The sequence below is a fragment of the Mastigoproctus giganteus genome, chromosome 13, assembly GCF_048544385.1.
Source record: "Mastigoproctus giganteus isolate SK-2022 chromosome 13, ASM4854438v1, whole genome shotgun sequence".
Classification (NCBI taxonomy): domain Eukaryota; kingdom Metazoa; phylum Arthropoda; class Arachnida; order Uropygi; family Thelyphonidae; genus Mastigoproctus; species Mastigoproctus giganteus.
Window position 1 is genome coordinate 113,421,670 of NC_143587.1, and position 18,604 is coordinate 113,440,273.

The 18,604-nt window shown below is 35.8% G+C and overlaps 1 protein-coding gene across 2 annotated transcripts in view; it reads right to left on the minus strand.

The window, feature by feature from the left end:
- Positions 1 to 4,435: 4,435 nt before the first annotated feature.
- The window catches only part of LOC150076374 (CCR4-NOT transcription complex subunit 3-like), a 370,933-nt gene continuing 356,764 nt past the window's right edge, over positions 4,436 to 18,604 (minus strand). For both annotated transcript variants that reach the window (XM_090387831.1, XM_090387830.1), the window contains exon 16: positions 4,436 to 5,116. In XM_090387831.1, the coding sequence (XP_090243957.1) occupies positions 5,018 to 5,116 (99 nt within the window). In that variant the 3' untranslated portion in view covers positions 4,436 to 5,017. The remainder of the gene's footprint in view (positions 5,117 to 18,604) is intronic.

The window sequence follows — 18,604 nt, forward strand, 5'->3', positions numbered from 1 at the left end:
TCCAAGCTTGCAGATGATACAAAGGTTGGCAGGGTTGTTAAGGACACTACTGACGCTATGCTGCTGCAACAGGATCTGGAAAGGTTGAACAGATGAGCTGAGAGGTGGCAAATGAAGTTTAACATTGACAAATGTAAAGTACTACATATGGGAAACAGTAACCCCAGAGCAACGTATCAACTCTGCAGTACTACACTGACAGTGGTGGAGAATGAAAAGGACCTGGGGGTAATTGTGCAGGCAGATATGAAGGTCTCTGAGCAGTGCAGCTGATCTGCAAAAGTAGCTCATGGTGTCTTGTCAATGATATACAGGAATTTTTCTAGCAGGGATAAGGAGGTGATTATTCCCTTGTATAAGGCAATGGTTAGGCCACATCTTGAGTACTGTATACAGGTCTGGAGGCCTCATTTCAAGAAGGATGTAGAGCTGCTGGAACGGGTACAGAGAAGGGCAACAAGATTAGTGAATGAAACAAAGGGTTGCTCTTACGAAGAAAGGCTTAAGTTTTGCAAATTACAGAGTCTCGAGACTAGGCACCGGCGAGATGATCTGATAGAGGTGTATAAGGCTTTGAATGGTTTGAGCATGCTCAATGCCAATGGGATTCTTCATCTTGCTCAGAATAATCACCTCAGAGGGCATAAATTCAAATTGAGGAAGGACGGATGTCAGATAGATGTGCGGAAATTTGCCTTTGGCTAGCGGGTGGTTGGTTGGTGGAACCGACTTCCATCACTTGTTGTTGAAGTTGATAGCCTAAACAAATTTAAGGCTCAACTGCACAGGTATTTCGAACGAACGGAGGGGTGAAATGGGAGTGGTGTGTGTGTTTTTTTTTTTTTTTTTTTGGCTGATGCTGAATAAGCTTGCTTTCTTGCATCATATGCCTCTACTAATGCTAATGCTAAAAAAATTAGGAGTTTTCTGACCTTAAATATCTTATCAGCCAAAGAGCTTTATATTCCTTCATTAAACTATATAACCGGCATTAGCTCTCACCTTTTATACGGAACAGAATTGGCTGGTATATAACAACTCAAAATACTCAAGTCCAAACCCTCACTTTTATTATTAGACAAGAGGATTAAATCCCTTTATAGGTTTTTTCCAGGGCCATCACTAGTCCTTATTAACTCACATAATATTGGTCCTGTTCTTTTATAAGGATTGAAAGTACAAAGATGAAATCTGTCACAGAATTCTTACATGAGTAAATGCCCTTCCTTCTGATTACTGCCCAACAATGTCTAATCATTGGTATGTAATGTTTATATACAGGGTGTCTCAAAAATATTGTACAAACATTTAGGGGAGGAAGGTAACATCTAAAGGAATGTGAATCGCATAGGAACCCATAACCGGAAATGTCACGGGAAAGTAGTAGCAGAGGCACAAGAAGCAGAAATGACACAAGGCAGTAATTAGTGGCAAACATTTATTTGACATAATATTAACAATGGAGTATGAGATGGATGCATTTCATGATGTTACAACAGATGCTCGAAGGTTCCACCATGAGATGCGATGCATGCATGACACCGAGGCAGCATGGATTGGCGGACTCGATCGAACACACCTGGAGTTTCTTTGACAGTAGCAGCAGCGCAGACGAGTCTTGCCACGAGATCCATTTCCGTCTCCACAGGCACTTCATACACGATTGATTTGAGGGCCCCCCACGGCCAATCCATCGATGCCCAAAACGCCTGTTCAAATGGTCACAAACACACCTTCCATAATGGGCAGGCACCCTGTCATGTTGAAACCAAATGTTGCTTCTCACATTTGCTGGAACATCGTCAAGTAACCCTGGTAGAACTTGTTCAAGAAAGATCCGATATTTAGCGGAGTTCATGCGGGATGGTAACAGATATGGGCTGACTAAGCAGTCACCGACCATATCTGCCCATACATTTATTGCGAAGCAATGTTGTGCCGCATGAGGGCGCACACCGTGTGAGTTGTCATGAGCCCACACATGAGCATTGTGCTGATTGAATAAGCCTTCCCGAGTGAAATAAGCCTCATCTGTGAACAAAACATAGGCTGGAAAATTCAAGTCTGGAACACTTTCTTGGAGAAACCACTGCGCAAAAGCGACACGTGCAGGATGATGGTGGGGGAGCAGTAACTGAACCCTTTGGAGATGAAAGGGGTGTAAGGAATTGCCATGCCAGACACGCTGTACACTGCAACAAGAACTCCTAAGGCAGAGGCAACAGCATGTGTGCTGGTAGTAGGATCATTCTGGATGGCATTCAACACACTTTCTTCTATGGCGGGAGTTCGCATTGAACGTGGTCTGCCTGCACTACTCCTGTTACTTCTAAATGATCCATAATCACACAAATTTTGATGCACACGCACAAACAAATGGTGGTCCGGTACATGTCTGTCTGGGAAGCGTTCTACATAAACTCGTTGAGCAGCTCGTCCATTGCCCTCTGCTAATCCATATGCTAGGTGCATGTCTGCCAGCTCAAAGTTCGTATATTGATGCATGCTTTTCATGCGGCGACTACTGCTTGAATGAGTAAAGCAGAAATTTTCCCTCTTGCGAACTGATGAACAGCGCCGTGTTCCGACTTACGGTGGCATTTCCGGTTATGGGTTCCTACGCGATTCACATTTCTTTAGATGTTACCTACCTCCCCTAAACGTTTGTACCAATATTTTTGGGACACCCTGTATACCTGCCCATAGCTGTAATATTTATCTTTCTCTCATTTTGTCAATATGATATGTTTAAACGTGTATTGTAATATATGCTATGTATATAACAATATTATGTTAAGATGTGTATAGACCCTTCTGGCCTTTGCCATCCAGGGTATGTACAACTGATTATACTGTGAATTAAATTTGCATTTAAACAATGAATGGCAACATTAGATTTGTACAATACAATTCTTGCCATGATGCATACTGTATACTAAGTTTATAAAAATTGCCTGAGTTTAAAAAGCTGTTTTTTGTGAGGTCCTATTACATAGACCTTCCATCAGGTATAGTTTTCCATTATCGTTGAGTTACTTAGATGAGAGAGAAAAAGTTTATGCAAGGACTTTTAGTCATCCATAAATCTTGACTTTTTTCTTTTAATATCACAGATGTAACCACATGCTATAATTCTTTTGTATATCCAATATACATTTGAGCACTGAAGAATAACATTTTGTGGTTGTGTAGGAATGAACTGGAAGTTCATTCAAAAATATATATTGTGCATTCTTAAACAATCATTAATGCACAGATTTTAACTGAATGTTAAATCTGAGGAACTGGTTAATAAACCTTGTAATGGGTAATCAAGTTAATGATATATTTTGGACAAAATACAAATTAAATTCTGGATGGAACCTTGAAATGCTCATGTATAAAGGTCAATTTTAAGGATAGTAATTATAAGGGAAGGGAAAAAAAAAATCCAACAAATCCAGAGAAGTCTTATTTTGCCTTTATTCAGCGGGACTTTTTTTTTAAGCCCACATTAGTGGTTTCACAGTCCTCATATTTACAACGTCTCAAAAGGTTATCAGCGGTTACCAGTAACCCGGGACAGAGACATATAACCGGAGAATTGTGATCTCCATAAGTAAACTTTCTGGGCTTGCTGTACAAAAATAAGGAAAGCATCACAAACCAAAAAGCAAGACTAAACAAACAACTTTTTCTCAAAAAGCATCTTATCGTTAACAGTCTTCAAATATTAATTTCATTTAAACTCTCAGTTTAAAGTTTTGTTAAATAAATGCTTTTGCACATAAGTATTAAATATACAATGTCACATATTATGTTGACAAATTTTGAAGCTGAAATTTTTACACATTATAAAATACAATAGTACTTATCCTTGACAGGAAGGAAATATCGAAATTCGAACTTTTTTACAATGAATAAAACTGTTATATCTTATTTCATAAAATATAATCCAAGATACATTTTAGAGAAACTCCTTTAATTCTGTATATTTTTTAAATTTCAACATGTTTTAATATTTAAACACAAAGTGTTGACACCAATAACCTGATTACATCATTTTCTTCCCAACCCCTCCCACACGGAAGCACATATAACATTGCAATTTAACAGTTTTTGTACATGGTAAGAAACAGTTTTTAAAATACCACCATCTCCCAGATGTAAAACAAATAGAAAATTTCTAAAATAATAAAATCAGAAGGATACAATATGTTGATAGCTCACATAGCTGCCTCTGCCTGCAGGGAAGACTGTGAACTCTTCTGCAAAACATAAGTAGTTTTCATGTTCTTTCTTCCTTCTTTTTTACTTTTTTTTTTTTTTTTTTCTCTTTTGGCTTTTACTTACAAATGAAGTCCTTTACAAAACAACAACAAAAAAGGTTATTAAAATCCCATACATTTCTTTGTAATCGATCTTTAACATAAGTCTGATGATGTAATGAGTTACATACAGGCAACATTGTATGGAAAGATGTATTTACAATGAGGATCACATTTTTATGGCCAAACTCCCAGCTGAATTGAAGGCAAAATTTTTGATGGCCAATAGTTACAAAATAATACAAATTTAAATTACACAAGGCAGACTTCTCACTGATACTGCCTTATAGTCAGTTCCTTAAATAGACCATGGCAAGTTGTACAAAAGGGCATTGCAAGGACTGCATTGCAGGACGTTACAAACCGACTTTCTTTGTTGCCAACAATCAACCGGGTTGCCAGCAGTATCGGAGATTGAAATCTTTCTTAAAAACCTCTGACTCACACTAACCAGTACCTATTATTCTAATTCACACCCAATGTTACATATAAGAACAAATCTGCTCCCTGGCCCAGGAGAGAACTAACAAGAAAAGCCTGACTAAGATCTGTGTTCACTGGCTGGAAGTGAGGACACAAAGGCAGTTAAGACCAGCCTTTGACAACAGAGTCAGGTTTTTCTAAACATTCTTTTACTAATTGCTGGTGTCCGTCTAGATTTGAGTCCATTAAAATACCTCACGGATATTTCACAGAATTTGATGAGGATATCAGTTCAGATCACGATCTTCTAAGTACTGGTATTCAAATGTGAATCCTTCTTTTTTTCTTTGGCCCCATTTCTCATAATCGAAGTATATATATGTGCCCTGTAATAACAATAATAATTTTAAAAAAGAAATGATTTTCATTAGAGCTGACATAAAAATCTGTTTAAAAACAAAACAGCACATAACATGTTTGCATATCAAGAGCTTAGTAAATCATGCAGAATAACCTACAAAAATCCTCATTAGGCTTGAGAACCAAACAAGATAGTTAAATATTCAAGTCATTTATATATCTTAATTTTCTATAAATAAAATTTACACATGCAATAAATATATACCTTAAAAATTCCATTAATTACAAATATAAAGATTATAGCTATGCTTTATAAAGATAACATATTAGTATATCATGAAAATATACTGATAATGATAAATAGTAACAGATTAGATAATGTGTGCAGCATATTACATTTCAGGAGTATTAGCAAATAGTAATAATTCAAGATTTATAACAAAAAAAAAAAAAAAAAAACCATGCATAAATCTTTTTTTCCCCTTGTGCATCCTCACATTGTCCAGTTCATTCCTCTAACTAGCACATGGTAACAAACAATGTCCAGTGCTTCCACAACAATATAGATAGCCTATACCAGGGGTGGCCAACAAGTCGATCGCAGCTTTAATTTCAGTCGATCATGACGGATTTTAAATATACATAAAAAATGGATTAGTCAAAATCTAAAATGTTGTTATTATTATTATTATGCGCCCCACTGCATACGCTTATTACAAATCTGTTGAACCACGTGACCACTCTTGTTGCCGCACAGCCGCTAGGTTTTTTGTCTAGTGAAAATTCACGCAGTTACGCTGTGGAGAGCATAGTGCATGTGTTGATCTGTTATTTACCTTACTTAATATTAATAACTGGGCAGTAATTATATGCTAATTTAATACCCTTTGATTTAAAGCGAATACTACAAAAAAGAGTAAAACGTATCATTTTCATCAAGAGTGGGAACTAGAATACTTTTTTGTAATGACGAAAGAAAAATGTTGTTGTTTGATTTGCAATGCTTCCGTGGCTATACCCAAAAGAGGAAATTTAGAATGGCAGTTCAACGCAACTCCATGGCAAATACCAATCAGATTTTTGTCATAATGGAGTTTTAATTTATGCCTATATTAATTGTTTCTAAAACTTCCCCCCTTTACATATTTCTTATTACAAAATTAACCTTCTTTTAGTATTCCCCTATTCCTTTGTTAAGCCCACTTACCAAATATATCTACAGAGTCTTTTACTTGTAATATTCAATTATCAATTCCATTATAACAAAGCATAGTAGTACATAAAACTCTCACAAAGTTCTACTGAGCTGTTTCTTAAAATAACCTATATTATAAACAGAGAAGCCTTACGCTACTAGCTTGGACATAAATTACATGCCTTTAGTGGTATTCATGCGTGTGGATATCAGCAGTAGGGCCAAATGTGGAAATGCACTTGGTACTTCGGGTAGTCACCAGACAGGGCCGGACACAGATTGAGAGAGAGAGAGATGGGGGGACATTGTGATCATTCCTTTTCCATCGTGTGCTGTCCAGGTGCATGAGACGAGCACCGGAGAGTCCAATCATATCTGAGATTTATGTAAACTATGGAGGATTTTCTCCCTATAAAAACTGGGTCCTGGGAGACCCAGCGGGGGAAGTTCAATTAGAGTAGATTAGAGTTGAATAGAGCCGAGAGTGGAGTGTCGGGAGGTGTCATCGAAGCAGTTTTTGACCATACTGGGTGAAAAATGTCGTGATAGTATTTATTTGTGATATGGTGTCTGCGTCGTCGCCAAGGAGAGGGCCACCGCCCAGATGAAGGTATCCATGAGAAGACAGCAAGGGAGCAAGAGAGGAAAATGGGGTAAGTGAGAATCCCTTTTCATAAGAGTGAAAGGATTGTAAGGAAATGATAACTGAATAGAAAATGTTCATGTTAATTCTTACCCATAAGGAATGATGATTTCTTCCTAAGAATATATATTTCTTCTTAATGTTATGCCTAGTATATCCGTGTTTTTTTAGTATTCTGATAATTTAATAGGTATGGCTAATAAATTGACATTTCCAATAACGCATTTTCAATGTAAAGCAATGACAATGGCTATTTATTTGAAATTACTATAATACAGGCTCAAACGAATGACCACCATGACTAATTATTATGATGACTTAATCTCATAAATGTAGCATACATTATATTAATGTCTTTAATATAATGTATGCTACATGTCTTTAATCTTTTTAATCTTCCTGTATGGAAGGTGTGATGTATGTTTGTTTATTAATTTGTTGAATTAAATGTTTTGTTCGAAATAATCTTCTCTCTCTGCTAACTCTTCATTTACACCAGAGAAAAACCAGTTGTAGAGCCAAGAAAGGTTTTTGCGGCGTTAGAGATTTTAAGCTAATTTGCATAACTGAAGTCTTATATAATTGAATAGTGACCTTAGAAAAAATAAATTAAAAAAACTTAATCCAGATTATCACACAACAAAATTTGGTCGTGACACCTAATTTACAATCTAAAGCAGTAACTGTAGCATCATTTAAAGTGTCATCTGCTTGCAAAAAAATGCAAACCATTTTCTGATGGTCAATTCATCAAAGATGCATTTTTTGAAATAGATTCTCTTTTTGAAAATTTTAAAAACAAAAATGAAATTAAAAGTGCTCTTCAAGTTCTGAAATTATCTCGAAATACTGTGGTGCGATGCTTCCAAAAAATTAGTAAAAATGTGAGCGAACAAATTGCATGCTCATATTGCTAATTGCGTGTCGTTTTCTTGACAACTGGATGAATCTACTGACATCAGTGATACAGCTCAATTGCTTGTTTTTATTCTTATGGTTTTCGATGATTCTGCACTAGAGAAGAACTGTGGGTATGGTTTCGTTAAAAGAAAGAACTAGAGGTCTTGATATATTTAACACATTCAAAATTTTAATGAAAAAATTAAATTACCACTATTTAAGCTCGTATCAATAACAACAGTGGAGCTAAAGCAACAATGGGGCATCTTAATGGATTCATCGCATCGTGCCAAAAGGATGATGAATTCCCAGATTTTGAGTTACCACTGTATCATCCACCAACAAGTGTTAGCCAGCAGAAGATTAAATACTAAAAGTATTATGGACATAGCTTTCAAAATCAGAGGACAATCTCTTCAAAGGAGACTTTTCAAAATGCAACTTGATGAAAATGAACCAGATCTGATATTACACACAAATGTGAAGTGGCTGAGTTGGAGTCAGTTTCTACAGAGATTTCAAAATTTGCTGAATGAAATTAAAAAATTTGTTGATCAAAGGAGAGATGATTATTAGCAGCTAAAAGATAGGGAGTGGTTGTGTGATCTGGCTTTTTTTTGTCAGGTTTTACCAGTAAATTAAGTGACCTGAATTTGGAATTACAAGTAAAAAATAAAAATGTGGGTAACATGATTTGTAGTATTTCTGCATGTAAATATCAATTTTTGGCAATGGCTAAGAATTTCAAAGAAAAAAAATTCAATCATTTTGCAAATATGCAAGATTATTTGCAAAAATATCCTGTTTTTGGATTTAATAGTGAGAAATATGATTCTGAAATTGAGAAAGTTGTGGATGATTTTGAAACCATATTCAGTGATTTTAAAACAATTGAAGATATTGCTTAATATATTTCTTATCCATTTAATGTCGGGTTAATGTCCATTTAATGTAAATTGCGGAAAAAAAATCACTGAGATTTTTCACATGGAGAAAATATTACTTGAAAATGAAATTATTACATTTTGAAAAGCCAGATCATCAGATAAAGACTTTAAGAAATATGTTTGCCGAGAAAAGTACCCAATTGAAAAAAATGCAGTGAACTTTTAAATTCATATTTTGGTTCCACATATCTATGTGAATCGGCCTTTTCATATTTGAAACAAACAAAGACGAAGAATTGCTCTCTAAATGTTGTTCATAAATTTTAAAATTAAATACAATTCAGAATTCTTATTTTAATTTGCACATCACATAAATTAAAAATTTAAATATGTGCAAATTTAAAATAAGAATTCTGAATTGTATTTAATTTTAAAATTTATAAACAACATTTTTCAATGTGTGTTGATTAACTTTTTTAACCATGTGCAATGAAATTCTTAAGATGGTAGATCGTGGCACATTTTGAAGGAAAAAAGTAGATTGTATGACAAATTAAGTTGGCCGCCCCTGGCCTATACGATATGCACGAAAAAATAAAAATAAATAAATAAAATAATAATAATTATTGTGAGATTTGTAGTGGTCTGATTTTAATGAATCTGAGATGGCACAACAAATCTTTTTAAGAGGCCTAAATATAAAATTTCACAAGTCCATCCACTGAGAGCTGCAGATGGACAGACAAAGGAATAATATCTGCCAAATTTCAACAAAATTTGGGAAGGCTCAAATATTTCTAACAGGCCCGAATATAAAGTTGCATGAAAATCCATCTGATGTGAGTAGAATTATTATATGAGGATGGAGAAAAAAATAAAATAAAATAACTACCAGATTTCTATTGGCCTAATTTTAATGAAATTTGGAATGACTCACAAATCTTTTTAAAAGGCCAAAATATAAAAATTTCATGAATATCCATTCACTGGAAGTAAAGTTGTCATGTAGATGAATGGCAGACATGGTGAAGATAACAGGCATATCATGTATGTATGTATGCTAACATGCCTAAAAAGGAAGAAGATGAAAGGAAAAGATTATGGGCAATACTTAACTGTCCAAAAAAAGTTCTAATTACAAGTACTGTACAAAATAACAAAATGCCAATGAACAACATTTGGGCCAAACATAACTTCAGCTTGGCAAATGTAGCATGGAACACACCCTGCGAATGACAGACAAATTTACTACATAAACTTAGCTTCATATTAATTTCAAATACAATTTTCAGCATTAATTTTTACAGAAAATCAATAAAAAACTCTAAAAGTGATGTGAATTATTTTAATAGCTCTTTTTTCATATATTTAGGAATTTTAAGTAACCTGTGCTATTCAATATCTACCAATCAGATAGTTCATTCTTATTAGTACTGTAAACATTGCTTCTGCTCATCACTGAACAGTTTTCAACCAGCACATTTTTAAATAAATAAAATGAATTAAAGCCATTCCCCAATTTATGTAAGGGTTGCATTCCGCGGAACTCTACTTAAGTCGAAATTTCCCTAAATGCTTGTGCAGCACTTGCAATTGTGTTCGCTGAATTGATTGAATAAAAAAAACGAAATGTTCGATGAACATGTAAATAGAATTATTTATTGTATTTATTAAATTTTTTATCTCATGCACAGGAAAAATTACAAAAGCGTGCAATTTAAAAAATTTCAAAATTATAAAAAAAAGAGAGGAGACAGGCATAACATCAGTAAGTTTTACCTCTCGAGCATCGTTGCCAGAATTGACGTCTTCAGCTGTTAAGTATATTAACGGATGACTGAACGGTGGTTTTTTCCTTTTTATCGTAGATTTCTTTGTAGCAAGCAAGCATATCATTCACCCCTCTGTTAACTTTTAAGGATCATGTTCTGTCAGGATCCATCTTCTCAAACATCTCCATAGCTGATGCAATTTCACAAAATGCCAGTGCCATCTCTCTGGTGGTGAAGCGTCTCGGCTTCTCATTTGGTTCATCTTGAACTTCATCAGCATTTTATTCTTTCACTACTGCTGCCTGCAAGTCAATAAGTTCTTCTTTAGATAATTCCTTCTCTTCTTCCTCTATGAACTCCACGTTTCGGGCATCAACCTCCAGCTGAAGTAGCTCTGCAACCTTTACAATCTTATCTGTAACCTCTTCATATGATTCATCTTTTTCAAATCCTTCAAAGCCTTTTACGTGCTGTGGGCATATTTTCTTTCATGCGTCATTTAAACAACTTTTAGTAATTTCTGCTCAGGCCTTATTAATGTTTAAGATGGCATGGTAAATATTGTAAGATTTCCAAAAGTCTCTTAACGTAAAATTTTTCTCACCATCCACTGCAGACAATGCCTGAGCAAATGTTGTGCATAAATAATATGCTTTTAAATTAAAAACAACCTGATCCATAGGTTGGATGAGCAAAGTCGTGTTTGGTGGAAGAAATATGACTCTCACGTTCAAATTGAAATCATCTAGATGCATAGGATGTCCAGAAGCATTATCTAATAGAAGCAAAATTATGAAAGGAACGTCATTGTCTTTACAATATTTTTCAACTTCAGGAATGAAGCAGCATTTAAATCAATCCTCAAAGAGAGAGATATTGTTATCCATGCTCTCTGGTTTGATTGGAAATGCATGGTAGGGTTGCTTTATTGATGCCCTTAAATCCACGAAGATTTCCAGAATGTTATACAAGCAGGGTATTAATCTGTAAACTCCCGCTGCATCAGCCCCAAGCAAGAGCCCTATCTTTTGAAGCCTTGAAACCTGGCATTGTCGTTCCCTCTTTGGCAATGTATGTTCGATCTGGCATTTTTTCCCAATACAGAGCAGTCTCGTCAATGTTAAAAATTTTTTGCATTGAATAGCTGCCTTCATCGATAATTTTTTCCAACACATTACAAAATTTCTCTGCAACTGCAAAATCGGCACTGGCAACTTCATCACGTACTTTAACATTGCGGAAACCAGCGTGATGCTTGAACCTATTAAACCACCTGTTGCTTGCCACGAACTTGGCTTGGGGTTCGCCGTACTTATCCTTAATATTTTCATAAATACTTGTTGCTTTTGCTTGAATGGTCATTAGACTCAGAGGCACTTGCTTCTGAATCTGATTTTCCATCCATATTATTAACAGCTGTTCCATATTCTAAAAAAGCACCTGAACACTGTTGATCTTAAGTGCGTTGATCCTTTGACATGTTCTTTTATACGTGCACTGTCCTTTAAAATAGTATTCTATGTTGAAGCAGCGAGATCTAACTCCCATGCAATAGATGACAAATCTTGTCCTGCTTATTAATCATTTTCATCATTTCTAAATCAATTTTGTTTCGTTTCCTAACACTGCCACCACTTGCACTTTCCATTGGTTGCTTTCCTTTCACCATTGTAATAAGTAAATAGGAATGAAGAGAAGATTTCAGTGAAGGGGAACTCATTTCACCATAATACCATAACGTAAAAACCCACAGAATTCCAGTTATCGATATTATTGCAAATGCAATAAGATCGAGTTTATTACCTGTTTATAATAGATTGCGCTAACAGAAAACCCAATAAACCGGAAAGTGCAAATTGTTTTTGTTTTATGATCACGACCTCCAGAAATGTGTTTTAGAAAAATATCATAGAGGCATTCAAAACTGAATCTTATAATGGAACATATGATAACAATGAAAGTGTAGTGCAATTTCCATTATAAAAATTACCTTTTAGAGAGATATATAGCTTAGTAATATAGCGAAATTTTCAACTTCCAAGGACTTCGAATGAATTAAAAAAAAAAAAAAAAAAAAACCCCAACGTGTATTGGGTTCACATTATGATATTTTCACAATACCTCCATTTAACGCTACAGATGCAAAAAATTACGTAAAGTCGAATTTGCATAAGTCGAGTATTGCGTAAGTCGGGGAGTTCTTGTATTTATTTAATTTTGGATCTTATACAGGATCAGAAGAGCTCTCAACCCAGTGATATACAGTATTTTGTCTATAATGGAAATCATCTTTAACACTGTGTTTATTCAAACGTGGTGTAAATATCTGTACAACAATGAATCCAGCATGCTACTTTGTTCCATGCTTCCCAAAGATATCTTTTTTCACATTCTCATTCATATAGATAATTAATGTTTCTAATTCAGCACAGATAAAATTAGCACAACTCATTTCTTTCTTTCCATTTTGAATTTACTGGATTTTGAGGGAGAGTTATTATTATTTACTGATGTTAGACTCGAGGAAACCCCCTTAATGGTGTAAATGAAGACTGTCAGAGTAGGACTGCAATGAATCAAACTGCTCCATTAAATGGAAACTATAATTTTATAATAATTTATTATTTAATGCTAAAGGACTTAATGATATTATATATAGAAAAAAAATATTCCTACACACTCTGACTGGCATTCAGAAGCCGCCAATTAAAGATTTTGGAAGAAATTTCACAATCTTAATGTGTATGCAAAGGTATTAAAATGGAGACTGAAGTTGCCTCTTTTTGGTAAAGACAGTCATGTTGCGTATAGAACACACATCATCATTCATAAAGATAAAAATTCCGTCTCCTCCGTCCCTGTTAAAATGATATATTTTTAGTAGCATTTCATGGTTCAAAGTTTAATCGCCTGTCATCCATTTGCATTTGCCACCTAAAAGAAAATTAATGGTACAGAGGATCTGGGTTTTTCAAAATGCATACCAGGACATATTTAATATGGAAAAGGTTGTGTTGTTCATGCAGTCAGTGAAATGACTGCATGAAACTTTTCATTCCCATCACAAAAAATATACTGCCACATAGTATAATTTTGGAACAGATTCTTTTACTGTACTTTACTGTATATTTAGTGCTGTGCAATATTTGCTGTATGCTTCTTTATATTTTATGTAACCTTTCTTCTTGGAGAGGTGGAGAGAGAGAGAGAAAAAAAAAAAATGTTTGTACCAAAAACACAAAAAGAACAGTAAATTTTCTATAGGTCAAAGCAGTAGCTCTAATACTCAGCTCCCTTTCTCAAGGAAAAATTCTGGGTGCACTACTGCCATAATACAACCAATATGAAACCCAAAAAAAATTACTAGATCCAGACAGGATCAGGTCCTGAGGTTGTCAGGTTCAAGAGGTTTGACTGGATTAATTATAAAAAAAAAATAATAAAACTGTAAATTTAAACATTTATATGAAAAATTTTATTTCAAAACGTGTAATTAGTAGGAAGGGAAACTGTCCTTGCATCTGCAACATTTTATCTGTTTTGATTGCTAGCCAAAAAAGTTGGACACCATTAGTCAATAGTGATCTGGATGGGTCGTTTGGATTGCAATTTAGGAAGAAGTTCTCATAAACATGTCAAGGAAGGGAAGTGACTCTAGTACACTGTTTAAAGACTCCATGCAGCAGACCCAGGTGAGAAGAATATCACTAAAAGAACAGAACTACAGCTTAGGCATATTTGGATGTTTGTTTGAGAGCTCCTAAATTTAATAATAGAATAGTTGTCAACTTCAGCCTTTCGAAAAGTTGGAGATTAGGTATTGCTAAGCAAAGTTATCTGGGAAAAAACAAACAGAAGCTTGCCCCCACCAAAACAGGAGTTCTTTCCACAAAGGATTTTTCAAAAAAGCAGTTTTTTTTTTTTTTTTAAATTCCACACTGCACTAGAACTTAAATTACAGCCATAGGATTGCTTACCAATACAGTATGCTTCTAAACATTAGCTTACCCAACATTTCTTTGTCTGTATATTTCTGTTTGGATTGTTTTTTTTACCCATTTATTCATAAATTTGTGACTGTTGTTACAGGGTTTCAGCGACTTAAGCTATGTTGCACCACACATATTATGTCCATAAATTGTGTGTTCTGTGCTTGATTTGCCCTTTTTGCTGGATGAAAAACCAGAGTTTCACAGAGAAGAAAACGTGCTACCCTCACCTGAGGCAGACTAAAAGCTGTTTTGCAAAAAAGCCAATAAAAATTCCTTTGAACTTGGGTCTTTTCCACCTGGTGTGGAGAAGATGGTGGTTATACCAATATGCTACCTGCAAGGGATCCATGAAGATATACAGCTTCTGTTATAAGTGTATTAAATATGTGAAGCTTAACACTTCATTGGATCATATCAGCATATAAATCACCTCGATGGTACAACATGTAAACTTCCGTTGCTTTTATTTACATATTTTTTTACCATATGTATAAAACAGCTTAAAGCCTTACAGCAGCAACTTGTTTTGACTAGTATGGTGTATCGTCTCATACTGTTCTCTCATTGGTCTTTTGTAATTATGACCAACAAGGAAGTGGCTTTACTAATTTATTGATGAGGAGAGTAGTATTTTGGCTTGTATGAGTTAGGAGTTGAAAACACTTTTTTTTTTTTTTTGAAAATAAATCTTTAATTATTAGTTTTCAATAAACTTTTAAGTTGCTTTATTAGCCTTTATTGCTTTCTAAATTCAGAGAGGGTATCACCCTGGGCCATAATGTACATGTTGCATTAGAAATGAAAACCTGGCGAATTATATTATTTTTTTTTTAATGGAAAACTGAACAATATGGTATATTGTTTTCAGTTTTATTCTATTTTATCATGGCCATATCCTTTAAATAAATTAAGGATAAGGAGGGAGGGGGAGAGAGAGAGAGAGAGAGAGAGAGAGAGATGATGTTTTTGTAGAAAGAAAGAGAGAAATATGGACTGACTCTATTGTTGTCATCGTTGTATTAGGGGGTTTTTGGCACAAGGGCCTCCTGGGTTGTCAGGAGGCTCATGTGCCCTTTGTGTTTGTGGATCACAAATACGAATCAAAAATCTTCCATATTATGATTTTTGAGATGATTATATAAACTTATGCATTTTAAATAATGAAACATTTCATTAAAATCTGCATCATTGCCAAGAATTTGTTTTTTTTTTTTTTTTTTTGATTTGGTAGTTGTTGGCGCATCGGCTTCTGTGGCCATATTGCACCTCCCAAGGTTTTTGCAGTACTTTGATCCAAGCCCGAGGCGGGAATCGAACCCGCGACCTTTGGGTTGCCGGGCAGGTACTTTACCCACTCGGCCAGCCCGGTCGGCTTAAGAATTTGTGATAATGTTAAAAATTCCTGCAAGTTGGATAGAGAGCTAAATCTGGATCCCCAGATATTTGATTGCTGAGGACATTCAATGAGGATATGCTTCATTTTTAGTTGAGATTGGTAGAATGAACACTGAGTGAGGGTGGGGGTTCTCTCCTATAAGCAAACAGCCATGAGTTTGATGGAAATGACAGATGTGGAGTCTCGCCCAAATCACTTCTTCTCACCAGCTTCTCTAAAACTAGATATCCACATTTGCGCTTTTTTTTTTTATTTTTTGTTTTATCTGCAGGAGTTTATTATTGATCTGAGTACACCACAGTTGAGACCAGTAATTCTTACATGCTGTTTTAATAATGGATTTGTAGTCAGTGCAGGGCACTTTCAGCTGACAGGATGATCCTTTGTTGGGATGTTGAGCAGCACGATCTGCAAGTTAATTACCTGGGATGCCGACATTACAAGGGATCCAGCAGAAGGCAACCATCTGGTTGGATGTTTGACAGTGACAAAATCTAGATCAGATCTGTTTCAGGAAGAGACTGATGACAGTGACCACACTTGAGAAATCGGTCTGTATGTAATGAAATTAGTCAGACAAGACTTCCCCTTCACAAACCCATGCTGTGTCCGAGCTATAACTGAAGTCTTGTCTAGATGATCCTGCAATGCTTCTTTAACCAGTTTTTTTTTTTTTTTTTTTTTTTTGGTAGTTGTTGGTGCATCAGCTTCTGTGGCCATAATGCACCTCCCAAGGTTTTTGCAGTAATTTGATCCAAGTCCGAGGCGGGATTCGAACCTGTGACCTTTGGGTTGCTAGGCAGGCACTTGACCCACCCGGCTAGCCCGGTTGACTCTTTATCCAGTGCCTCCATTAATTTCCCTGGAACAGAAGTTAAACTAACAGGTCTGTAATTACCGTGTCTCCCTTTGATTCTCCTTTGTGGATTGGGGTCACATTTGCACATCTCCAGTCCATGGGTACCTCCCCTGAGTCCAGGGAAGCTCTCATAATTATGGCTAAGGGTTTGCTTACTTCCTTTGCCACCTCCTTTAATATAACTGAATAGATTCCATCCACCCCAGGTGCCTTTCTTGTGTTTATCTTCAACAATTTCTCCTCCACTTTACTCTCAGTTATTACAAGATTATCTAGCTTACTGCCAGAGTTGAATACACCTCTGGCATTCTCCTCCCTGAATAACTCCTCATGTGAATGTTGATGCAAAATATTCATTTAGTTTGTTAGCTACCCGAGCAGGATCATCAACAGTTGAACCATCGATATCAAGTGGACCAATCTGATTCATCCCCTTTCTTCTAGAGTTTACATAAGAGATCTTTGCTGTTTTTCTTTGCATCCTTTGCCAAAGATTTCTTGTAATCTGCCTTCGCCTGCCTAACCTCCTTTGTAACTTGATTACAGACCAGCTTATATCTATCATAGGCTTCTGTGTCACATGTTAATTTATATGTATCCCATGCATTTTTCTTCTCTGTCACATGTGTAATTAGTTCATCTGACATCCATTTAGGCCTAAATCTTGAACAATATTTCTTTGTTGGTATGAAAAGCCTTGTAGCTTCCAAGATTAATTCTTTGAATGCTTCCCATTTTGAATTTGCTGTTGGTAACATCATCAGTTGGTTCCACCGTATAGAATTTAAATACTGTCTAAGAGCACCGTAGTCACCTTTACGAAAGCAAAAAACCCTTCCCTTTACCCTTGATGGTAGTCACCTCTTTGAGTAAATTCCACTTCAGCACACTGTGATCACTGCCACCTAGTGGTTCCTTTATCTGCAGATTCTTGATGCACGAAGAATCACTGCTGACAACCAGATCAAGAGTATTACTCCTTCTAGTTGCCTCCCGAACATGCTGCTGTAGAAAACAATCATCCAACAAATCCACAAAAGCCTTGCTAGTGTGCGAGTGACCAACCCACAAATTCCAGTCAATATATGGGAAATTAAAATCCCCCATTATAATACACTCTAATTTACTGGCCCACTCCATTTCTCTGCACAACTGCTCATTATACTCATCAGATTCATTAGGCCTATAACACACATACCTACTCTCAGTTTTCCTTTCCAGTGCTTATGTCACACCAAACAGACGCAACATTGCATTGTCCACGCACACCAACTGGATGCACTTCCTTAGATTTTATGTGTTTCTTAACTAACAGCATAACCCCTTCTCCCTTCCTGTCCTATCTATCCTTTCTGTACACATTGTACTCCCCAAATTCCAGTTCTGCACTGCTTATGTCTGTGTGACACCATGTCTCTGATATGCCAACAATATCTGCCTTTGATGTCTTGACTATCACTTCAAGCTCATCGAATTTATTAACTATACTCCTAGCATTGGTGTACATGCAAGTATACATGCACCTGTTTCTACTCTTAGTTACCCTAACACAGCCCATGTATTTACTGGTTCCACTATGACTCCCAGCAGGCCTGGAAATTCACATTGCCTTGCTTTCCAGGCTGCTGCTCAATTGTATTTCAATAGAAGTATCAAGTTTATAAGTCTGGTTGTGAATAAAGTTGCACCGATGATGGGAACCTGTGGTCCACCCTCCTGTTGTTCAAATGAGTTGGACAAGTTGTTTAGATAACTAATCTGAAACATTTTGTGGTGTATGGTTTTGTATAAATTGGGGTAATGGCCCTCTCAAACCAAAGGAATGAAAATCTTGAAGAACACCATATCACCAAGTGGTATCAAAGGCTTT